Genomic DNA, 25,703 nt, shown 5'->3' with positions numbered 1-25,703 from the left:
CTCGGGTCCCACTGAAGGTGTGTGAGAGGTCGGCACTCCCAGATCCATAGCCGCCAGAATCTCTCTCTGGCCACCTTGGCCAGTGCTGGATTCTTATGCCCTGAAACCAATCACCTGCACCCTCTGCAAGGTACAGCCAGTGAAATCCTCCAACGGAAACTCAGATCTCTCTAGTCTGCCATGGGATCCAATAGAAAAAGTGAGCAGACCACTATCCTCATCTGCTCCGTGGACCGCCACTAGGATATCGTGTCTGGTAAACATGCCTACCCATATTGGGGGGGTCGGGTTTGGGGGAGTCAGCCACTCCTAAGGTATAACTGAGTCAATATCGATGGTGAGCATATCTCTACCTCGGATCCTTGTCAGGCCCCTCTCCTGCACCTCCGGGGAAAGCTGCTTGTGGACGATCCAATCTCCAAGAGATCTGGTTGGTCCCATGCTCAAGGTGCCCCAAGAAACATGCGGTCGGGTCCCTAGCATGTGGCCATTGGGTAACCGGATCAGGGGGTTCCAGACCAAAGGTTGTTGTAGCCGCTCCTTTGAGGCAATTGGAGCTATCTGTTTGAGGGCAGGCCTAAGGTGCTCCCAAGCACCAAGTAGACTGGCTGCAAATCTGTCCTCAAAAGCCAGGCTAAAACCATGGGCTCGCATCTTTGTGAAGATCCATCTCGTACTTTGCGGCCAAGGGCCTCCAAGACTCGGAGTGCGGGCTGAAATCCAGGCCAAGAGGAAATCCTTCCAAGAAGAAGGCGTCTAACAGGCAGCTTGCCCAGCAGGGCGTAGCTCTGAATAGCCAGGTCAATGAGGCCTAGCCCTCCCTTTCGACGTGGCTGAATAATCACTCTCCATGTCACCTTGGCTCTGGTTGGCCTCCCATCACTTCCGGCCCATAAGAAATTCCGAATCAATCGTTGTACCTGGCCAATACATGCCCGAGGAAAAGCCCAGCACGAAGTGATGTACCACATGGCGGCAAGAAGTACCTGGTTTGCCACCACCACGTTGCCTGCCAGGGAGAGCCTCGCCGAGCTCCAATATAGAAGTTTCCTCCGAATACTCAGAAGAAGCGGGGCAAGCTGCTGCTCTGGAGAGATATCAATGCCAACCTGGCAATCAAGGTATCGAACTGGAGTGCCCCTCGGGATGCACCGGAAATCCTCAAATGGTCGCCAAGTCGGGGCGGGTGTTGAGACAACCCAAAAACCACACGACTTGTGCCAGTTGATCTGTGCTCCTGATGCGCGGCCGAAAACCTCGATCGCCTTTGTAAATCTCTGTAGATTTCTTACACCTCCTGCAAGGAAATTTGTTGTGTCGTCTGCAAACTCTGAGTCGAGTAGCTCCTCCTAGGTGTGGCAATCCTTGAAGCCCGGTCTCCTGGGTGGAGAGAAAACTACTCATGGCCTCGGCGACGAATAGGAAGAGGTAAGGTGCCAAAGGACAGCCTTGTCGAACCGAGCGGGAGAGGGGAAAGGGCTCTCTGAATGAGAACATGGCTGTGTGAGGCTGAGTAAAGCTTGAGACTCCACAAATCCACTCCATGGGAAATCCCATCCGGCGCATAGTGCCCTCCAGAAACTCCAATCCACCCTATCATAAGCTTTCTCAAAGTCTAGAAGTAGCACAATGAGGTCCTGCTGCCGCACCTTGGTCGAAGCTGTTGCCTCCCAAAAGGTAAAGATGTTTTTCAGAATGCTCCGATCTTGAGCAAAGCCGGTCTGAGTGTCGTGGATCAAGTCGGGGAGAAAAGGGTGAAGTCTCTTGTTGATGGCTTAGCCAATATCTTATAGGCTGTCCCAAGAAGAGTGTTGGGTCTCCACTGCTGGATCTCCAATCTGTCACCACCCTCCTTGGGAATCAAGTGAATCAAGTCCTCTGAGAGCCTCTATGGCATGGCACTTGTAATCATAATCTCATTGAAGGCAGCTCGATGGCCACCTTCCATGAGGTCCCAATGGCGAAGAAAGGAGACTGGAAGCACGTCCGCCCTTGGGCATTTGCCCCTGGGAAGTGCCGTCAATGCCTCTGCCAACTCCTCAATAGTAAATGGTGTCAATAAGAATGACCAAAGAGAAGAGGGAACCACCTACTAGACCCTCTCGCGTGCATCCACCACCTGTGAAGATGTTGGGCCACTAGTGAGACAGGATCGAAAAAAGTCCGTGACGATGGCTCTAACCTGGGGGGGAATCTGAAACAATAGCTCCATCCTGGCCACGCAACCTGCGAATACCATCTCTCCTCCTGTGGGTTCCAGCTATCTCCAAGAAAATCTCCTGTGACTCTGTCGCTTGCTTGAGTATAGAAAGAGGCCGTGCCACCCTGGCGTGATATCTGTACTCCACCCTCCTCTACTCCATGGATCTAATCTCTGTGTGAGTGGCGGCAAGCTGACTCTCGATCCACTCTTCCTCGTATTGTTCACCCCTTCTTTTGGTTCAAAAGAAGGATGGATCTTTTTGTATGTGTGTGGATTATAGAGCTTAGTAGGGTCACCATCAAGAATCGATTTCTGATTCCATGCATAGACGACATTTTGAACAAGTTGGATGGATCGGCATGCTTTAGCGGAATCAATCTCAAGACTGGGTATCAATAAAGCCAATGCCATTCTTAATAGGAAGTGCCATATTTCAAGAATTTCATGAAAGGATTCATATGTGATATAAAGACAAGCTAGGGGAACATTCAAAGCCTTTATAATTTTGGGTCTTTCCTCGCGCGATGAAATTCTTATTTTCCAATATATGATGCATCCAAATTCACCTAAATGGCTACATGTTGAAAAAATCAAGTTTGGAAGGTGGATAATAAAGGTAAACCAGTGCTTCCTTATGGAAAACCAAAAGCCATGAAAATATAAAAATACATGAAGGATAAAGACACAGAGGTTCCAACATTAAAAAAGTTCATTAAGTTTTGGAGCTCTTGGTTTGATAGAGCTTCATAACTCCAGTCATAGATTATTGGGAGAGAAACATTTTTAACTTAGAAACACCTATTTTTTAAATGCATGAGGTTGTACATAAAACCGCTTTCAAGACAACATTTGGGCTTTATGAGTATCTTGTTATGCGTTTTGGTCTTACGAATGTCCCGGCTACATTCAATAGAATGATGGATTGGTACAAGAAATTACTGGTGTCTTCTTTGATGACATCTTAGTCTTCTCGAAGATCGAAGAAGAGCTAGAGCTCATTTGACTATCGTTTTTGAAGAACTCCGTAAGCATGAACTCTTCATAAATGCAAAGAAGAGTGAGTTCTTCTTGTCATCAAAGATACATTATGTTGGACATATTGTGTCCAAAGACGGAGTGCGGATGGATCTTGTAAAGATTGATGCAATTTGAAATTGGATTGAATTGAGATCGGTGCATGAAATCCATAGTCTCCTTGGATAATGCTCTTACTACTATAGGTTCATTTGGCACTTTGCATGGATTGCTTCTTCTTTGCATGACTTGACAAAGAAGAAGGCTATATTTAAATGAACTGATGTTGAAAGAGGTGCATTCCTCAAATTGAAAGATGTGTGAGAATATGTGAATATGAAGCGGAAGCAAATAGAGATCTCACAAGAGAGAGTAGACAGCCAAGAGAGACCCAACACTTGAGTCAAGAAATGAGAAGTATTGAGTGAAGTGTGAAGGCACAATGGCCATGCTTATATACATCTCATGGAGAGAAGTTGGCCAGTAGCAAAAGGCACACGGGCACACGACTGTAGCAAAAGTGATAAGCGCCTAAAAATAAGCTATAAAATAGTGAAAAAATATGAAAAAAATTTCTAATGACATCAGATAAATATCTGGACAAAAAGGGATATAAAATAGGTGTAAATGCTGTGACAAATAATGAAATACGGGAAATATTAGGATGGCAAACAGCACTGCTGAAGATGACATGTCCAACAAGATGCAACTACACATGGTCCAGTGTTGTTCATTCCGGATTTGCAAAAGCCATTTAGTGTGGAATGTGATGCATTTGGAAAATGTATAGGAGCTCTTCTAAATCAAGAGAGACATGCTGTGGCTTTTGAGAGCCGTAGATTAGAGCTCTCTCTTGGCAATCATGAGAAAGAGCGCCCAAAGAGTGGCAAAATCAGCATCCATATGGTATAAATCATGCATGGCAGACAAGTCCCCATGAGAAGCAACTGAGATAGCTGCTACATATGGCTTTCATGACAATGCATCTGCCACTACTTTCTTCTTTCTTGGGTTGTGCAAGATTTGAAAATGAAATAGAGAGGAAATCGGTCATCCTCATATGCTTCTCCGACAATTTAGTTTGGGTAAGAAAATAGCTCAAACTCTGGTGATCTGTCTTCACAGTGAAATTAGCCCCAGGAAGGTAATGTTTCAATATGGTTAGTGTTGGGTGTTGGACTCACACACTCACACACACAAACCTGCACATTAGGGTTAGGTGCAGGGTAGAGAAGCTCACACACAGAAATGAGAGAGAGAGAGAGAGCCAAAAGTGTGGTATCCACAAAATGCAAGTCAACTCTTGCATGTGTGCCACATCCATATAATATAGAGGTACAAAATATTATATGTTGAGTGTCCTTTCACACTTGATGTCCAAGGGGAAAAACCACATGGGAAAAAGTGCCCTTGGTTAAGCCCTGTTCACACATAGCACTACTATAAGTGAGCATATGCCTACAAATCCCCCCTGTAGTGGAAGTGTGAACCTGTACAAGGTAGCAGATCACTCTCTGTATGAGAGTAAGCCCAAAGCTTTGCGGAAAGCTTCAAACTTTTCTCGAGATAAAGCCTTTGTGAATAGATCTGCAACATTATCCTGTGTAGGGCAATAAGATAAACTGATCTCCCCTGCATGTAGCCTCTCTCTGACATAGTGATAATGAATCTCTATGTGCTTAGTACGTGCATGAAATACTGGATTTCGTGCCACAGCCATAGCACTCTGGCTATCAGTGAGAATGGTGGTGGGTGTCTGCTGACACTCACGAAGATCAGCCAATAGTCTCCTCAACCATACACAATCTACTGTAGCTGTAAAGACTGCCCTGTACTCAGCCTCACAAGTAGATGTAGCAACAGTGGGTTGCTTTTTACTCAACCAAGATATGCATGAGCTGCCAAGAAAAAAACAATTCCCACTAGTGGATTGCCTGGTATCGTAATCACCAGCCCAATCTGAATCACTATATGCATAAAGCTGCAAGCTGCCCCCCCTGGGATAGAACAAACCAAGATCCAGGGTACCCTTAAGATATCGAAAAATGCGTTTGACTGCTTGCCAATGCTTTGTGCCTGGGCTGTGCATGAATTTGCTCAACAAAGACACCCCAAAAGATATGTCTGGCCTCGTGTTACACAAGTAAATGAGGCATCCCACTGCCTGGCTATAAAGGCCAGCCTCAAAAGGCTCTCCAATATCATGCATAGTAAGCCGTACACCTGGTTCTACCGGAGTAGAAATGGGCTTACATTCATCCATGTGAAACCTTTTTAGCAAACTTTTTATGTACTTTTTTTGCTGCATAACAATGCCATCATCTGTATGCATAAACTGTATGCCGAGATAGTAGTGTAAAGGCCCCAAATCTGACATATCAAATTCAGCTTTCAAATCAGCTTTGAAATCTGAAATTTGTGCTTTGCTTGTACCTGTAATGAGCATGTCATCTACATACAAGATGACTATGAGAATATCGGCATCGGTTTTCTTCACATACAATGTGCTTTCAGCTGAACTATTCTCAAAACCTTGGCTGGTTAGATGAGCATGTATCTTATCATACCAAGCTCTTGGAGCTTGTTTTAACCCATACAATGCTTTGTGCAACCTGCATACTTTATGTTCCTCACCAGGAACTACAAAACCAATGGGCTGATTTACATATACTTCCTCCTGTAAATCCCCATTTAAGAATGCAGTTTTGATATCCAATTGATGCACTTTCCATCCTTTATGGGCAGCCAATGCAATCACTGATCTTATTGTGGTCATTCTCGAAGTAGGAGCAAAAGTCTCTTCATAATCTATTCCCTTTTTTTGGGAGTAGCCTTTAGCCACAAGTCTTGCTTTGTACCTGTCAATAGTACCATCAGACTTTCTTTTGACTTTGTACACCCACTTTGTGCCAATTACATGCTTGCCTTTAGGCAATTCCACAAGATCCCATGTATTATTCTTCATGATAGAAGAAATTTCAGCTTGCATAGCTTGCAACCAATGCTCATTCTCATGTGCTTCTTCATAAGAAGAAGGCTCTTCTGAATCAAAGAGACCACCCATTGCGAATGCAGACTCCCCACGATGTACATTCAAGGCATGGCTGGAACTAGCCCTTGTTCTACCTGTGAGTGGAGCTGCAAGTTTGCTTTCTTGCAAAGTTTTCAGCAACCATCTTGGCACTGACTTGGCTGTGTCTATGGCTGTTTGCTCTTCCCTGACAAGATCTTCCACTTCTTCTACAGAAGGGGGCTGAATGGCTGGCTGGTCCACATGTTCTACATGTGGATTTTCTTGTGTAGGGGCTGGCTGATCTGAATCCCCCCTAATTGCAATGGGTAAAAGTCCATCAAACATGTCCTGTATGCCTGTATCATTGCTTTTATACAAGCTGACCATGGGCTGTTCTGAATTTTCAGCAAATACCACATCTCTACTCACAAAAATCCTTCGTGTAGTTGGATTATAAAGACGGTATCCTTTGCTTTCATTGCTGTAGCCCACAAAAATGCATTTAATTGCTTTGTCATCAAGCTTTGTTCGGAGTTGTTCTGGCACATGTGCATATGCCAAACACCCAAATGTACGCATATAATCCACTGTTGGCTTTCGGCTATACCAAGCCTCAAATGGTGTTATGGTTTTCAAAGCTTTTGTTGGACACCTGTTCAACACATGAGTTGCACACATTATAGCTTCCATCCAGAATTTGTGAGGCAACTTTTGTGCTTTCACCATGTATCTTGCCATCTCCATGAGAGATCTATTTTTCCTCTCAGCTACACCATTCTGCTGCGGTGTATAAGGCACAGTACATTGGTGTTTGATGCCCTTTTGAAGCATATAATCCTTGAATGCATTTGACATGTATTCTCCACCTCTATCTGAGCGGAGTGTTTGGACTTTACATGCACACATATTTTCAGCCATTGCTACAAAGTGTCGAAAGCATGTAAACACATCTTCTTTTGCTTTCAAAGGGTAAGCCCAAGCAAACCTGGAGTAGTCATCAATGAATGTGACGAAGTAAAGATGCCCCCCTATGGATGGTGTCTTCATTGGACCACATACATCACTATGTATGAGCTGTAATTTACTTTCAGCTCTAACAGCTCCATCTTTGGGGAATGGTTTCCGATGCATCTTTCCCAAAATACACCCCTCACATACATGTCTTGGCGGAGACTCAAGAGGCGGCATATTATCAACCATATGATGCTTCTGCAAAAGCATCAAACTCTGAAAATTTACATGCCCAAAACGAGCATGCCATAGCTCTGCATGATGCATAGCAGGAGTGTGGGCAGCCACTGTATTTGCATCATAAGTGCGCTTGTCATAGCTGTCCAGCTTATACAAGCCTTTGTATCGTGTTCCAGAAGTGACTATTTCATAACCCTTTGATGGGTCTTTTACCAAACACTTCCCATCTTCAAATTCAACCTTTAAACCTTGATCGTTTATGGCTGAGACGGAGAGCAGATTTTTCTTTATTCCTGGAACATACAATACATTTTTCATACATATATTGGCACCATTGGCTGCAATAAGTATGACATTACCAATTCCCTTTACTGGATATGTGGTATGATCTGCACATGATACACTGCGGCCATTTGAAGCATAATCCAAGTGCTGAAATACATCTTTGCATGAAGTGATGTGGCTCGAAGCACCACTATCAAAATACCATGATGCATTCTGTCTGTCAGATGCCGCCCAGCTCCGTCGGCTCTACCGCCGTCCCGTTCCGGCCGGTGCTACTCCAACGGACGCAGCGCCGTCCCGTTCCGTCGACGACTGCGACTGCCCGTCCCAACGCGCCACGACTCCCGTCCCGTTCGGCCTCCGTCGCCGTCGCCTCGCCCAGCGTCGTCCGAACGCTTCCGGCCAAGCCTCTCCGTTCCGGTCGGCGCCTTGCGCTCCGTCACAGCAGCCGACGTCTACGCACAGGTACGCCTCCGACCCGTCGAAGTGACTCGCCGGCTCACTGTTCCGTCTGCTCCGTATCGACCCGTCCCTGCTCGACGTTCCGTTCCGGCTCGCTCCCGCCAGCGCCTACAGCGGTTTCCGCTTCGGACCTGCTCGCCCGACACCAACGTGCCCAGTAGCGCCCAGCGCTCCCTAAGCCCTCCGTGCTCGCCTTGCTCTGAGCGCCCGACTCCGCCTGCCAGGTCGCCTCTGCTGTTCGCACCAGCCGCCTAGCCAGCGCCCATTTGCTTTTCTCCCCGTCGGCTGCCCACAGCCAACCGCCGCCCTGCAACACTCCCTCTAACGGCTTCACCTGCAACGACTGCAACCGTCTACAGCTCTGCTCTCCTCGACACCTGCACAGCTCCACCGGCTCCCGCCGTCAACTCTATTTGATTGTCTGCTCCAAGCCTGCTGCCCTTGCAGGAAGGTATTGCTCTGATACCAAATGTTGGGTGTTGGACTCACACACTCACACACACAAACCTGCACATTAGGGTTAGGTGCAGGGTAGAGAAGCTCACACACAGAAATGAGAGAGAGAGAGAGAGCCAAAAGTGTGGTATCCACAAAATGCAAGTCAACTCTTGCATGTGTGCCACATCCATATAATATAGAGGTACAAAATATTATATGTTGAGTGTCCTTTCACACTTGATGTCCAAGGGGAAAAACCACATGGGAAAAAGTGCCCTTGGTTAAGCCCTGTTCACACATAGCACTACTATAAGTGAGCATATGCCTACAGTTAGTATGAAAGATAATTGTCTATGTGTGGTGTTTGACATGAGGCAAAGGTTTTGGATGAGTGCCATGCATAGTCACAAGGGATGGGGGACGATGACGGGGACGGAGGGGGGACGGGGGACGGCCATAAGTAGGGAACGGGGACGGGGGACTCAAAAAATATTTTTTTAAAAAATTTTTCTACTCTGCACTTATTCTACTTTGGAAGTACATCAAAACGAGCACAAATTTACACTAAAATGGTAAGATTTTGAGTCATATTAATATTTAAGTAGATACAAAATGAGTCATGACTTAAGAGTCAGGACTCGGGAGTCAGGGCTAAGCCTTAAGGAGGCAAAATACAAGGACAGACTCAAATGAGTCAATGACAAAAAAGTGCTGAAGACTAGAGGCTAGAGGCTAGAGCTAAGTAGTAAGGCCCATGAATCATGATTCATGAATGATCATCCATATGAAGTGCTCGCCTCATGGTCATGGGTAGCTTGTGCCAAAGAAGCATCAAGCTCATTCTCAGTCTCATCCTCACTGGCATGCTGCTCCTGCACCTCATCCTCCCGTTGCTCTTCTTGTTGACTCATCTCCCACTCGGTGAAGGAATCTGGCTTCTTGGTCACGCTCTTGCAAAGCATTCGCAAGTTCGCGCTGACGAAGACAAGGTCATTGGCACGCTCTACCCCGAGTCGGTTTCTCTTCCTAGAGGCAATGTGGCTGTAGGTACTCCAAAGTTGCTCCAAGCAAGAGGAGCTGACGGCCTGGCTAAGTATGCGGATGGCAAGCTGCTGCAGCTCCGGTCCGTCTGAACCAAAGTCCTCCCACCATAGAGCAGCACCAACTTTGGAGCGGTCAACCTGTGCATTATGACAGCCATAGGAGCCATGAAATGACCTGTACATCGAAAGCTGGTCCCTGATCTTGCGCCTAACCGATGCATCAGGCACAAGACGATCCAAGATGATCCTCCATCCAGCGCTCACCTCCCGGTCGCTCTCCTGCTTGTTGCCTTGGAATTCTGGGTCCACCACATAAGCTGCTGCATGCAATGGAGAGTAGTAGGAATTCCACCTTCCTAGACACAAGGCATGGATCTCCTCGTATCTGTCTTCGTTAGGCACGAAGTCTTTCAACTTCTCTATCATGCGATCCATGGCCTCGTAGACCTTGCCTATGCATGGCTGCATAGCGTCTACGATCCTCAACAGGTGGACTATGGGCCTCACCATAGCATCTGTGGTCTTCACACGCTCCCACCAAGAGGCATCATCCGCCCGTAGCCTACACTCTTGGCCAGTGTTTGTATGGGACTCTTGCATGGCGACAAACTCGTCGCTAAGGAAAAGCCCCCTCAAAGCACCACTACAATCCTTCAACCGGCCCAACATGAGAAAGTTGTAGGCAAACCGGGTGTCGGAATATTTGAGGAGAGAGAGACAGGACCTCTTGTTGAATTCATGCCGAAGTCTTTGGTGGTTGAGGACAAAGGAGACCATGGTGTTGGCCTCCTCAATGAGCGGGCTGATCCATGGTAATGCCCCGATGTCCTTGGGGAGGTTGTTTAGGCAATGAGCCATACAAAAGGACACCGTGACATGTCCATACATACTTTGGAGAATAGCTCCCGCCGCCCTATTGGAAGGCTCCCCATCCGCAACAAAGCCCACTACATGCTCGGGGCCAACGATCTCCATGGTGGTAGCCCACTCCGCCGCAATCACATCCGTGCTCTTCCCAGTGCCGGATGCATCATGAGATGAGATGAAGTACATCTCTCCGCGGGAATATGCAACCATGCCGTGAATACTCCTCTTGCGGGTGTCACTCCATCCATCCACAATGAGGGAGACTCCATTCCTCTCCCATTGCCGCTTTGTGTTGTCGGCCGCTTGCTCTACAATGCGCTTCTCCTTGTCGAGCAATGTAGTGCGCAAGCTCTCGGATGAGGGGGGCGTATAGGTTGAGCCATACTTCCCAATCTTCTTAACCATTACCTTGAAGTATTCCGACCTATTCAAGAAAGTAATTTACTAATGAGAAGGGGACTAGGATGATGAAAACATGAATGATGAATTGGCAATGATGGATTGCACTTACCTAGCTGCTTGAAAGGCAATGTGGTCGTGGAAGAAGAAGCGGGCCACTGCCATATCCACCTCCTCCTTCAACTTGGGGTTCCAATTCTCCCCAAGTGTAGATTGTCGCCGTGGGCCACGTAATGATTGAGAGGCCGTGGAGATGGAGGGTGCCGGTGTCGTGGATGGAGTAACATTCCGACTTGATGGTGAAGGTGATGGTGTGCATGATCCCGATCCACCACATGACTCCATGGTAGAGGCTTGAGTTCCTCTCCCCATCGTCGCGGGATCCACCGCCACTCGTGGTGTCCTTGTCGCTTCGACCGCTTCGTAGACGCTAAGCTTGTCAAGAAGTTCCCGTCTCTTCTCGGGCGTGACATTCGTGCAAAACCTCACCTCATGCCCACTCTCATGCAAGAGGTGGGCTCGCACTTTGTCGGCGCCACTCGTTCGCTGGTACGGGCAAAGCTTGCATACCCATGGCCGAGAACCGCCTCCATGAACGGATGTGGTGTAGTTTACCTCCTCCCACCATGTCCATCCCGTTGTCCTTCTACGAGAAGCCCCAGCACGTGAGGAGGATGCCATGGTTGAAGATGGCTTGACTCTTGAGCCTTGAGGAATGAGAGAGAGAGAGAGAGAGAGAGAGAGAGAGAGCCTAGAGGCTTGGAAGTTGGAAGACTCAAGAGGCTTGAGGGAGAGGTGAGAGCCTAGGCCCTTGAGCTTGGAACTTGGAAGTTGGAAGAGAGAAGATTCAAGAAGCTTGAGCCTTGAAAGCTTGAGCAATGAGCCTTGAGAGTTATGAACTTGTGTGTGCTTGTAGCCTTGTAGAGGTGGGCTCTTATATAGATTGGCAAGAGAGAGAGAGGAAAGCCTCAAGGGCAAGAGAGAGAGAGAGGGCCAAGGCCCAACAGCCATAAACGGCTAGAAGAGCCCAGGCCCAACAGCCATAAACGGCTACGAAGGGACAGGTAGGTGGCAGGCAGGCGCAACGGCCAAAAAACGGGCGCAGGCGCAGGTGCAACGGCTCTCTGCCGTCCCCGCACAGGGCCGTCCCTGTCCCTGCGCTGTCCCCGGTTTGAAACGCCTGTCAGGGGACGTCCGTCCGTCCCCGTCCTTGCGCCGTCCCGTTTCGGCGTCCCAGCGTTCCTAGGCTCCGTCCCTGCCATCCCCCGTGACTATGGTGCCATGCTTCTCCATACGTTGGTCATAGTGGTATAATGCCTATTACCCACATGATTGAGTGGTATTTCTGCCAACATGGTGGAGGCGAGTTTGCAGCAATAGAGCCTGCTCAAATGAAGAAAGAGGACCACAATTTTTAGACTTGGGGCTCTCATGAGCTAGAATGGCAAGTAAAAGCTATAATGACAAGTGTGAGGCCACCTGTCTCACTTCGATCCACAGTCCTGCCACATGTCCCAATTTAAGAGATGGTCCCTTCCATAAACGTCATCTCTAAAAATATCTCAACTCGTAGACATTTTGTCAAAGGTGCTTCAGCAAGTCCCCCCATTTGCTTTGCTTACGGACGCAATGACACACGAACATAATTTCTATTGGGGGTTGTCCAAAAATAGTAACCCTTCTAGATTTTAGGAGTGTGTTCCTTTGGAAATGTATGTAGCACCATGTAGAACCATGTATCTCTCCCAAATCCTTGGGAGCATGCCGTAAATGTTTTTCACTTGGCACTTGCCCATTTATGTGTCCAAGAAACCACGTTGAGCGCCTAGACCAAGCTTCGAGCGCTAGATCTTTTGTCTTGGATAATCCCCATTCCCAAAGCTTGTATTTTTCAAATATTTAGACATCCTGGAGTTCACCAGATCCCTTTCATATTGGAAAATGTTTGGGCTGGTGACACTTCGATGTTAGAGTGGATGTATCATTGGAGCAGGAGTGACCCCTTCTCATGAAAAAAGTCTTGCAAACTAAAGCTAACAATGAAAAAAATGTGAATGTAGAGCAGATCTAGTTACACATAAATAATTAAAGAGATGCAACACAACAATCCTTGTTTTATCATTCATTGAAAAATCAATACCACCCATATCATGAGACAGCATCATATTCTGAATCTACCCTCTGATGGAAGTGTGTATATAACAAGTCAACAAACTACAAACAATATGCTGTGCACATAGTGCTATGATATGCTTCTACAGGCTAGCATGGCTTTGAGAAGGTGGAAACTCAGTAAGTGCACTCATTTGTTTTGCTTCTGGCTACAAGTTTGACATGCTAGGAAATCAAAGATTCTGAGTCGTATTGCTTGCAGTTATGTTCTTCAGCAAGTCGTTACCATGTACACTTGAGTATTCACGACTTTCGAGTATTCATGACTATTCGAGTATTCATGACTTTTTGAGTATTCATGAGTAGCATGGCACTGCTTTAAAATGGAAACACGTCGTCCAAGTATTTTAATGTACTGCTTTTGTTTATGGGTCGTCATCACGAGTGGGGGTACATTCTCCCCTGGCTCTAATCATTGTGGTGTCTGTTGTGAATAGGGATGCTCAATCAGGGGATTCCATGACAAAGGAGCAAGCTGAGAATTTCTTAATTACTTCAACAAATTTCATCAATGTTTGTTCAGTGGATCAAATTCGACTTGCTCCAGAAAAATGTAGGCTCTCAATGCCAATATTGTATATGATGGGGACGTGTTGTGCTAACAAGTTGAACTAATTGTTACATTGTCAGTAAAACAAAGGTTTTATTGTCTCTCATTGTTTCATTGTTTCTTAATGGTGAGCTAAATGGCCTATATGCCTTGTCATCTTTCCAACCGCTTCTTTCCAAAACCCATTTTAATGCTGAGGGTGAGTGGTTGTGGCAGTCAATGTATTGTGCAGGAGACTGAAGGAGCATGCTTTACAGCTGCATGCACCAATGCGAGCTATCCTTCCATTACAGACAGCTCTAAAGAAGCTTCAACCATCCCCACAATACTTGACTGCTCTTCATGCAGAATTTTTCTTGGTTTGCCTGCTGGCTAAGTGCTACAAGTCGTCATTGAGTATACTGGAAGAACAGATTTTTGAAATCGACCCAAAGAAAACTGGTCTTACTCCAAGGGACTTTCTATTGTACTGCTATTATGGGTTAGAACTTTTCCTCTTTTTTTTTATTGGGCTTTTCAAATTTGCATGCCGTAATGCATCGGTTGATTATGCCATTTACGTACTTGAACAGGGTGCTCCAGGTAGTAATTGACTCACATTTGGCTGCCTTCACAGGGGGATGCTATACATTGGCCTGAAGCAGTTTGGCAAGGCGTTGGAATGCTTCCAGCATGTAATGTGCTGCCTGCCCTTTTGATTATGCTTCTTGTCAAAAGAAGATCTTGCCATTGCCGATTTCTCATTGAATTGTACCTGTATTTTTCTTTCTTTACACCAGCAACTCATTAAATAACAAATGTACTGAAATGTATCTTGTCTCTTCTCTTCTATATGATGTCAGCCACCTCTGGGTTGTTTTTCCTCGCAATGAGTTCCTAGCTTCAGCACAGCTTCATGAGCTTTCTGGCAGCTGGTCATGAACTGTAGAGGGTGATTGGAAGTGAGGTAGGGAGGATGTCTAGGGGTCCCCAGGATGTTTTTTAAAAAGAAAAAAGATCCTTCATTAGTAAAACAAAAAAAAAAAAACAGCGAAAGGTTACATGTACGTGCCTAGAGTCCTTAAAAGGGGTGAAGATAATAGCTGGGGGGTATTTCCTCCATGGCTGGCCATGCTCAGAGGGAAACTACCTCATACAACCACCCGGGGGGGGGGGGGGGGGGGGGGGGGGGGGCATAAACAGCAAACAGAAGGCCTGTAATACCAACTTATCTTGCCGTCCCGATCAAGGAGAAAAGGACCCTGGCGCCATGTTGACAGAAAAGCCCCTCGCTGCTTTGCATGTGATCGGAACCTCCTTGAAGCTTCCCCACTGGCCATGGAGGGTATGAATGATAGCAATGCAAACGGAGCAGATGGACTCAGCTTCGGGTAAAGGGGGCATGGGGGGTGTTAGAATGCCCTCAATGGCTTGCCGTTCATCGGGTCCGCGGTATATGCCAAACAACAATGTGTGCAAAAAATCCTCTTGCTGCATACTCATTTGATCCAAACCTCCCTGATGCTTCGCAGCTTCCCCCACTAGCTGGCAAGGGTATTAATGATGATGGACTCAGTTTTGTTAGGGCGGCCGCGCGGGCGGGGGGGGGGGGGGGGGGGGGGGGGGGGGGGGGGGGGGGGGGGGGGGGGGGTCACACCTCTCGGCCGAGCTCCTGCACTAGCCTGTGGTCTGGGTATCGCAGGTGGATCGGCCCTCGGAGTGCTGGTATGGAAGAAATCGGTGAGAGCTCTCTGTGCTCGTCCTTGAGCAAGTACAATTGATCTGGATCTCACTAAGGACTCCCTGTGTTTGCGGAGCTCTTGAAGAAAAAGTCCGAGGCATTTCTGATCCTGGAAGTCCATGATCCTGGAAAGTGGTCCAAACCCAGCTCGGAAGAGGCAGTGGAACCTCCCCCGAATCTCATAGTATACAGGGCATCGACATATGTAATGATCATCTGTCTCGGGCTCTGTGTGACAGAGCTGGCATATCCTGTCCTTTGGTGCAGCCACCTTGGGTCCATATTTGGCAGTCTCCACTCTCAGCTGGTGGGATGAGGTGTGGATCTGGCTGATCGCACATCTCACCCCTAAAGATAGGTGTGTAGGTGTGTGTCCATGTAGTGTGGGCGGATGATGAAACCATCCTCTGTCAGGGATAGGAGGTGATCTCAGTAGAAGGCCATCTTCGTCCCTAGTGGATGACTAGGTGAACTCCATGTCCTCTTGGGTATCCAGTCTGACAATGTCCTTCTTGATAACCCTGTTCCGCTCTGTGCGGCTGAGAGCAAATGACGGGGCCTCTATGCTGTTCTCGAACGGGGGGAGTGCCTCCATCTGCATACCGTGCATGCCAAACCAAGTGCCTACCTGTGCATACCAGCACTCTGTATCTCCCTGGAGTGTCAGCTTTCTCTAGTGGAAGCTCCCATAGCCTGTGCCAGTATGTCACTGTCTGGAATAGAGCCTCTGTCACTATCGGTGCAGCCCCCATGTCTGCCCGTACAATCTCATGTGCTACTGATGGCTTGCTCGTGATCATGCACGAGATCATTGCCACTAGCTCAAATCTGGTCTGGTGATCATCATGTAGATCAAACTTCCTACTATGCTCCTGTACATAGTAGGATCCTCCAAGATCTCTCATGAATCTGCACTCAACTTGCCATTCTGATCCAATGGCACAGAAATAGGCTTACAGCCTGTCATACCATACTTGGACAACATGTCCAAGCCATACTGTCTCTGCAGTAATCCAATACCATGTGGTGACCTAATCACCTCAATGCCCAAGAAATATCTGAGCTCCCCCAGATCCTTCATCTTCTGGTAGCCCCACTATTATGCGGTGAAGTAAGAGGAAATATCATATAGTGTAGATTGTGTTAGCAGTCATCTCCTGTCTGTACTATCTACTAGGAAAGAGTGGGAGGCTCAGTCGTTGTCGTTGGATCGTGTTAATGCCCGTGTGCGCTCTTTCATCTTCCTTAATTGCACACCCAAAGTGATCAATCACATCAAACACACGTGGCCCGAGGGATTTGGCAACACTTGGCTTCTTTGTACAATAGGGTATTGCCCATGAAGAGGATTTCCTTGGAAGTGCAAATGCGAGTGATGAATCTTGCAAAGTCTTTGGTGATGCGAGAGCACATCAACAAACTCCAGGCTCTTTAATAGGAGGTTCTTCAAGTTGGGAAGGAGATATCTTCAGAGGATATGGCCATCACCTTGCTGTCTCATCTTACCCCTTAGTACCCAGCTTTCTATTCCTCTTTGATCACCAGTGGGAGACTTAGCACCATTACATGGGAGGAGCTTGTGCCGATGGTTTTGGACCAGGAAGAGCGGTTTATGAACCCTCCACAAGGCGGAGGTTTCGAGGCTTTGATTGGCCAGCGGTCGAAAGGCTGCAACAACAAACAACAAGTCTTCACTAGCGAAGTCTTTTGAGAAGAAGCCCGACTCAGAGCGTGATGCTTTGAAGGCTTAGCGGACCTAGATCACATTGGTCATCTGCAGATGAAGTTGGCATACAACAGATGAAGTCGGCGAGCAAAAAATAGTCCCCCATGACAAAAAAAAAGCAGGGAAAAATATGGACAATGAGAAAAATGGAGAAAGCTCCTAACCGGATGGGCACACCCACAACAGAGGTCCTCACTCCCTACTGAGTGAAAGCTTCTCCTCCTCCAACTTTGGCCTTGGAACTCCAACCCTAATGAAATTAGCCAAATCATAATACTCCAAGACAGACTCCATCATTACCTAGTTGGTCCTGTCCAATTGTCGGTCCGTCGGTCCATCGGGAATGTCGAGAGGTGGGGATCTTCACATGCTTCTCAGCCATCTCGATCAAATCTGCCATCTCGGGGGTTCACAAGGTCTTGTGAAGGGAGGGTGGGTGGGAAAAAGAAGAAGAGGAGGCTACAACTGCTATGCAAGGTGGCTGTCCGCCGCCTTCTATTTGCGTCTCCCATGTCCTGAACAGCTCAGAAATTCTCCAATCAGCACCAAAAAACAACAAACCCAGAAGCTCTCACTGTCTCCAAGCTTTAAGCCACTTGGGGCTCTGATACCATGACGGAATGGGCAGCGGAAATGGCCCGAGTAGAGGATGGGAGGACAGATTTACCTTGAGTATCTTGCGAGCTTGGGAGTTGCTGAGAACGGGGCTTTCTCGGAGACCTCCCACTTGTGATGAGGAGAGGGCCAGACAGCTGCTCATATGGAGCCTCGCGGTACGCACAGAGCAGGGTCATATGCTGGGTTCTCGGCCTCGTCTAGCCTAGGGACCATTGGCGGCAGGCCCAGCGCGCAGTTTTGGAGATTGGCAGGTCTTTTGCAGTCTCTCGGAGGAGATCCAAGCAGAGAGGCTGAGTCACTTCAGAGGGGGGCTGATTATGAGGGATGACATTCAGGAGGCACTCACTGAGGAGTGGTTCACGCCTTTCGAGCCAGTGGTCCCACGGTGGATGGGAGCCTTTACACAATTGGAGATCCTGATTGCTGTCAGAGCTTGCATTGAGGATGGTAGATGCCTCTACTATGAGATACAGGATGAGGGCAGACTTCAGAGAGTGGAGGCGGAGTCGCCTTTGGTTGCAGAGTATTAGAGGATACGGGTAGTGGCCGCCGCTTCTTGGAAGTGGCATATTGATCCAGACCCTGCAAATGTGGACTCTCATTGGTGCATATGGGCATATGCTGCGCGCCCCTTGGCCCGGCTCCAGTGGGACCCTGGCAAGTACGAGTGGCATGATCCTTATGCGTCCCCCGAGGCCACAGAGATCACCTTTTTCTAGTACATTGTTCGTTTGGGGAGGCATATTTTGACTGCGAGGAGGACAGTCTTTCCAGCTGCATCGGAGCACTGGCGGCTTCAGGGGCTCTCACAGGAGTTCTTGGAGGATTTTTGGACCAGGCTCTGGGCTAGCAGACAGGCACGCAAGATCTCGGCTTTCCAGTGGCTGGTTGCCCACAGGGGCTCTGCAGTTGGCACCTGGCTTGTCTACAGTGGCCTTCCGCCGGCCTGCGTCCGATGCGGCCACCCATTGGAGACAGAGACATTGCCTATGGGACTGTCCACAGGCGCAGCAGATTTGGCTAAGGATGTTGTGCATTTTGGCCCCCCTCTCTCTAGAGGGCATGTATACGTGGGGAGCCGTTGCTTGGTTGACTTCGTCAGGGCCAGCTCTGGGATACGAGACGGAGCAAGACAGCCAGGCCATCAGATTCATTGGGGGCCAGCCTCGCCTTGTTCCTTCACCGGATTTCTCGACAGCCCGATGGGAGCTCCTCAGCAGCCTCACCATATGGTTCACCTGGAGAGCCCGTTGTTTCAGGGCCTTTGAGGGGAGACTGGAGCCACCAGCAAAGATTGTTCGGGCTATCTGGCAGGAGTTGATTCACACCCTGCGAGGACAGTATGACCGCATCCGGGCGACTCGGATCGAGCGATCTTCCGGCGCCAGGTACCCCCCGTTGGCACTACAGGCCACCTGTTTGGATTTTCCCCCCTCCTATTGCATGATATAGCCTCTCAGCTATTTGTACTTTTCTTTGTACTTTTTTGCACCTAGGGAGAGTCTCCCTAGCTGCCTTGATTGGATCTATGCTCTGCCTTCTTATGAGCAGGAGAGGGGTTCTGTAGCCCAGTGGGCTTTTTTTATAACTAATGAAAGGATCTTTTCTCGGAAAAAAAAAAGATTTTGGGTGACATCTTGGTTATTTTTTGTTTCACGACGGACAATGTGGCATACCTCTTCACGAAGCCTCTACCTCAGCAGATGCTCCGTTAGCACTCCAGCTCACTGGGGTTGGTTCCACATCCAGGAGCTGAGAGAGGGTGTTAGCAGTCATCTCTTGTCTGTACCATATTACTCAGTAGGGAGTGAGGGCCTCTATTGTGGGTGTGCCTGCCCGGTTAGGAGCTTTCTCCATTTTTCCTCATTGTCCATATTTTTCCCCGTTTTTTCTGGTCGTGGGGGACTATTTTTTGCTGGCTGACTTCATCTGGTGTTGGCTGACTTCATATGTAGATGGCTGACTTGATCTAGGTGCTGGCTGACTGGGATTTATCCAGTCATGGAGATCTTGTGTTGCTATCGGCCTGTTTTGCTGTGGCCGACCACTAGCCGAAGGTGGTATATATACCACCCTTGCCTCCCACACCATGCTGTACCGGATCTCTTGTATATAGTAGAGTTTATATAGCTTCTCTCTCTCCTACAGTTTTACATTTCTTTTCTCACAGGTGTTTGTTTCATTTCCGTTGCCCGTTTTGTGAGATTGATGTGGTGGTTTAACTTGAAAGTCAATGACTTTCAAGTAGGAGTTTGGTTGTGTCAAGACGGGGTTGGGAAGGAATTGATGGCTCCGACTTAACCTTATGTCTAAAGGGGATCTTGAATGGAGTGTATCCTAGTGGTATGGGATGCTAGGATCTACCACATGATGCAGGGTTTCTGTATACATCTATATTCCTATTTGGTGGATTTTTGGACTTACAAGAAGGGAGAATGAGACTATGGATTGCAGATGATCGGAGAGAGTGTTATGTAGTTGGCGACTTAAAGCAGATTTTGGCTTATTACAATCAATACGTTTCACGGATAGATTTAGTCTCTTGAGAAGGTTCAGTTTGTATGTCGCAAGAGATTGCTAGCAACCTTTGCTAATCTTTTGGAAGACTTGTGAGCTGAGGAGTGATGGTTATCTCCCTATGATAATGTTGAACATGTTATGTTTGGTATGGGTGTCAACCCAAGTTGTAGAATTGACCTACTGTACAGACAATTCCACAGTAGTGCATTTGACAGAGGATATGGTACAATAGGAGAGTTACTTGGGTGTTTAGATTTGGACACGATCTTGATAGAAACACTTTCAGAGGTCATTTATGACGAGAGTGTTCATATATTTGATAGTTCTGTGGTTCTCAGAGAGGGGAGGTATTTTTTTAAATATCCTGTAGGTACGAGGAATTACCAAATCTTGATAGGATAGGTAATTTAAATGTCTACGATAATCGTCTCTATGATGTCAGATTATCAGATTCCTTGGGAGTTGGATTGAGGGATTGTTGTGTTCCTCACGGCTCTGGTTCGAGTTGGTGTCTTTAGTTCCATTGAGATTGTTGTAGGGACAATGACTACAGACTTAGTCATTTCCTATGGGAGAGTAATGAGCGGAAAGAGCAGACATGGTGAACCACATTATGGAGTCAGTTGTCAGATGGAGTTTGAGTTTCCCTTGTATATTTCCAAGAGTGAGAATGTCTTAGGAGGGGAAACTCCAATCTTTCATGTCAGTACATGAAAGAGATGTTGGGAATCAAGGATAGCATTGTGACTCCTTAGGAGCTTGTTGATGTTGAGGACTTGTCTTACGTACAATGAGTGATCTGCTACCTTGTACAGGTTGATACTTACACTTCTGGGGGGATTTGGAGGCAAATGCATACTTATGGTAGTGCTACATATGAATAGGAGCTCAACCAAGGGCACTTTTTCACATGTGGTTTTTCCTCTTGGATATATAGTGTGAAAGGACACTTTATCATACCCTTTGTACTTGGATATTTTATTGAATGTTCCAGGGTTGACTTGCACATTCACCCTCCACACATTCTCAGTCTACTCTAGGTGTCTCTCTTGTCTCTGTGCATATCTGCAAGTTTTGTGTATTGCTGTGCAGCAATACCTAACCCTAATACTTGACCTCTGTGTGTGTGTGTGAGAGAAAGAAAGAAAGAAAGCTGTATTAACGTCTACTAGAGGCCGAACTCGACCTATGAGAAAAATCAATGTACAACTGTCAATGTCTTCTGGATGTCCAAGAAAAAAAAGGACAAAATGAACATGAAATAAACTATGAAAGTAGTGAGCTAGTGGGGGGGTGTGATGGATGGAGCACTACTGCTAGAGGCTCAGTATGCAACCTATATGTGTAGGGTATACAAGAATGCAATGCATATCTGTCTAGCTCCAACCAGTACCATAATGGGGGTGTAATATGTGATACATAGGCGATGGCGAGGCAAAATACATCAGAGCATGATCTCCGGGTGTGAGTGTAAGTGAGCTAGCCGCTCTTGGATATGGTGCTGATGTCGAGCCCGTATCTTTGTGATCTCCCTCTAATGTAGTCTGGGAGTCTGGTAGCCTGGTGCTCTCGGTCTCCGTCTGGCTTGGAGGTCTGCAGCGCGCTGAAGTGTAACCCATTCCTGTGTCAGGGTATTGACACGAGAGAGAGAGAGAGAGAGAGAGAGAGAGAGAGAGAGATTAACGTCTGCAAAAGGCCAAAATTGGCCTATAAGACAAACAAGTAGTACAATGATGTTCCTCCAGTCATCAAGAGGAAAATGTGGAGTGAGAATAAAATGTACAAGTATGACAACACGACCATAGGGGACTCAATGGTGGTGTACAAACGAGAGGGTGTGGATGGAGTACTAGGGCTACTAATGCATCTCTATATGGTGAAGGGGTGATACAAGTATGATATGTTATCTACTCCTAACTCCATCCAGTCCCATAGTCTGGGTACAATATGTCATACATCCGATCTGAGGATGCCGTAAATGTCAGGAACATGCGTCCTGGATCAGAGCGAAAATGTGCCAGCTGCTCCTGGACCTCCTGCAGGTGTCGAGACCGGATGGCCGTGATCTCTCTGTGGTGTAGCCGTGGTGTCTGATAGCTGGCTAGTCTGGGTCGTCGCCTAGCTCGAATCTCCTCCGCTCGCTGAGATGTCACTCCCAATGTGTGTGGCTGGGCTACTGGTATCAATCTCTGGAAGAAGTCAGTCAACTGGGACTGTCTTCCTCCGCTATGATGTGCGGGTGTCTGAAGTAAGATCTCCCTATGTCTCTGTAGTGCTAGTAGTAGTCTGCCTAGCTGTCTCTGGTCCGATCTCTCCAAGATCTGTCTAAGTGATGTGGTCCCTCTAAAAACCTCAGGATAGCATGCCCTGATCTCTTGCAAAGCACCACACTGCCAAACAAAATGCTCCTCTGTCTCTACCCCTGTCTGGCATAATCTGCAAATGCGCTCTGCTCGAGGGATGCGTGCTGCTCTCCCAGTCTCGATCTCTAGTTGGTGTGATGAGACCCTTAGTCGCCCAATGGCTACTCTGGCTCCATGTGATAAGTGGACCTCCAAGTATCATGGTCGCTGGATGAAGCCGTCCGTGGAGGTGCTCAAGAAGTGGTCTCTGTAGTAGAGCATCTTCGTCGGGAGTGGCTGACTGGGAGATAACCAAGTCTCCTGTATGTGGGCCTGCCAAATGTCATGTCTCATGACTCTGTTCCTCTCTGTCTGAGAGAGGCGTCTGTGTGGTGCAGCTAGGTCATACTGTAAGGGTGGTAATCTGTCAATATCAATCCTGTGATGATATCCACTGTACCACCTGGGAGTACCATGACCAGGTATGTCCCTCCTCAGCAAGCTGTCTGGATGCCTCAAAAGCAGCCCGAGATACCCGATTTAGTGGGAGCTCCCGCATCTTGTGTATAAAAGATATAGTCTGGAACATGGCCTCTACTAACATAGGTGGTACAACAAACTCCGCTCGAAGGATATCATGTGGTACTGAAGGTTTGCTGCGGATCATCCGTGAGAGCATCAAAATCTGAGGGCGCTCTATCTGTGTCCATGACGATGTAGCCAAACCTGGTGCCCATACTGCTGCTGCATACATCAATGCAATAGCCACCCCTTAGTACGGGACTCTTGGAAGTGTGCCTAGTGACAGTGGCGTTCCAAAATTGCTAGTGCTGCGTACCCTCGTGTCACTTTGTCTCTGGCTGCCTGTGCCATAGAGAATCTCCTTGATGAGCTGGTAAATGTGACCCCAAGGTATACATACGAGCCCACCACCTCTACCTGTCCCCGGGCTAGTGTAAGGATAGTTTGGCATTTGACTGTTGCTGATGTATGAAAGACCATAACCTTGGTTTTCCCGAGGTTCACTGTGAGTCCTCGCTCCGCACAAAAAGTATCCAGGGCCTGTAGATGCCTTTGTAGCCCTGTCTGAGTATCCGACACAAGAATGATATCATCAGCATATAATAGGATGTGTACAGTCGTACTTGAGATGTCAATCCCAGAGCCTCCTCCGTGTATGATGTAGTATGCTACCTCGTCGATGTATAAGCCAAAGAGCGTCGGGGAGAGAGGGCAGCCCTCCTTCACACCAATGGTGCTGGCAATCATATCTGATAGTCCCCTTGGGCATCTAACTCGTCCAAACACTTGCTCATATAATCTGTAAATCCCCCACATCATGTCGGGGAGTATGCCCAGTGTCTGTAAGCGGTGGAAGAGGCGCTCTCTCAGGATTGTGTCGAAGGCTTTGCGGAAGTCCACAAAACAGCAATAGAGTCTCTGTCTCCGTGCCCGAGTTTGGTCAATCAGGCATCTCAGGGTGAAAATGTGATCAATAGTAGAGAAGGCTCGCCGAAAACCTGCCTGACCAGGGGCACGAATCCCCTCCCTCTCAGCGTGTGTGCTCAATTCTGCCTCGAGGATAGCCCCATAGAGTTTGGCCAAGGTATGACCAATCATGATAGTCTTGTAATTACCGGGGTCCAACATGTCCCCAGCTTTGTGGATCGGTACAATAGTGTGCATCGTCCACTCAGCTGGGAAACCTTCTACCAGAGCCGTGTTAAAGAGGTAAGCAATAAAAGGAGAGAGTGTGTCAGCTGCATAAATAAAATGCTCACCCTGTAAGCCGGTGTGATCCTCAGCTCTCCCATGTTGGAATCTATGTATAGCTCGAGATACCATATCGGTAGTAAAGAAAACCGATGAGGTCGGTGGAGTCTCAGTGGGGTGAGGGATGAGTGGCTGGTGTGGAACATCATAAAGCCCTTCTGCATAACTCTGCCAGCGTTGAGGATCAGTAATCGGGGTGGGGGGGCGTGGCTCTCTGAGTCGTCGCCAAGCAGTGGCTGCATATTTGCTCATGAGCATGTGGTAGATGTCCCAGTATTGAGCCTCCTCATATGTGCGTCACTTACGGCGTGTAAGAGACTGCATCTGTCTACTGGCCTGCTGTGTTATTTCCCCTTTCGCTATCTGGGCTCGGAGATGTCGATGAAGCTCTCTGCACTCATTATCATACCATCTATTATGGGGCATGTCCCCGGATCTAGGTGGCTTCCTTGTCTGGAGATGGTGTGGAAAGCTGTGGCTAGCTGCTGTGTGCAGTATGTGTGAAAGCTGGGCCGTCAGTACATCGATGGGTGCTGTAGGGTCCATACCAAAGAGGCCATCATGTACTTTTGAATCATAAACGTCTGCAAGCTCCCGGGTAAAGTGGAAGATGGTATGAGATGCCTGAGTGGTCGGGGGTGGCAGATCAAGAGAGCTCCTAAGAGAAAAAGCCAAATAAGTATGGTCCGCACCAATGGGGCATGTCGGGATAGTGAAAGAGTCTATCAGGTCTGTGCTCTCCCGCGAGCCCAATATGTAGTCCACAGTGCTGCTGCCTCCTGATGATGGGAAACATGTGAGTCTTCCCGATTCTGGCCATTGTGACATCCCGTTAAAAATAACGAGATGATGTCTAGCTCCGAGGTCCAGAAGGTGTTGCCCATAACCTGTACTGTCTGGCCCACTGTCCTCTGACATCCTCGTGGTCCCTGCATCTACATCGTCTAGTGCCTATAGGATGAGGGGATCTGTGAAGTCGAATGATTCACACTGTCGATTCTGTGTACGTGCATTGAAGTCCCCCATCAGGAGAACCTCCCCCATGGTCGAATAGTGTAGGATATTTGCGGATAGAGTGGCCTCACTAGGAAGGGCCCCTCTCTCCTCTCCTCCTCCAATCTGGTCCTCCATGTGACCTGTGTTGAATCTCGACCCCTTCGGCGGGAGTAGCAAGAGCATTAGTTAGACCAAAAGGCAGCATATTGCCAAGTAAACTGTTCTCACCTCTGAGAGCTGTAGGCTAATCCACATGTAGCGTGCCTCTGGGTCTCTCGACACCACCCTGATATGCTGGTGTAGTACTCGTCTGAATAGTATAGCGATCCCACCTGAGCCTCTGGAAGTGCCCTGTCGCATCCCTTGTCTAT

General features: G+C 47.9%; 1 protein-coding gene across 1 annotated transcript in view; it reads left to right on the top strand.

Annotated features, from left to right (window-relative positions):
- LOC147628692 (COP9 signalosome complex subunit 3-like) overlaps positions 1-25,703 on the top strand; it is a 114,830-nt gene that overhangs the window by 45,736 nt on the left and 43,391 nt on the right. The window contains exons 2-4 of the mRNA XM_086813906.1: positions 13,525-13,640; positions 13,854-14,118; positions 14,254-14,311. Of these exons, the coding sequence (XP_086670032.1) occupies positions 13,525-13,640; positions 13,854-14,118; positions 14,254-14,311 (439 nt within the window). The remainder of the gene's footprint in view (positions 1-13,524; positions 13,641-13,853; positions 14,119-14,253; positions 14,312-25,703) is intronic.

The sequence above is a fragment of the Cibotium barometz genome, chromosome 19 (assembly GCF_041138505.1).
Source record: "Cibotium barometz isolate CiBa-2024 chromosome 19, ASM4113850v1, whole genome shotgun sequence".
In the NCBI taxonomy this organism is placed as follows: domain Eukaryota; kingdom Viridiplantae; phylum Streptophyta; class Polypodiopsida; order Cyatheales; family Cibotiaceae; genus Cibotium; species Cibotium barometz.
Note: the sequence above shows the minus strand (reverse complement) of the source record. Positions and strands in the feature narration are given on the sequence as shown.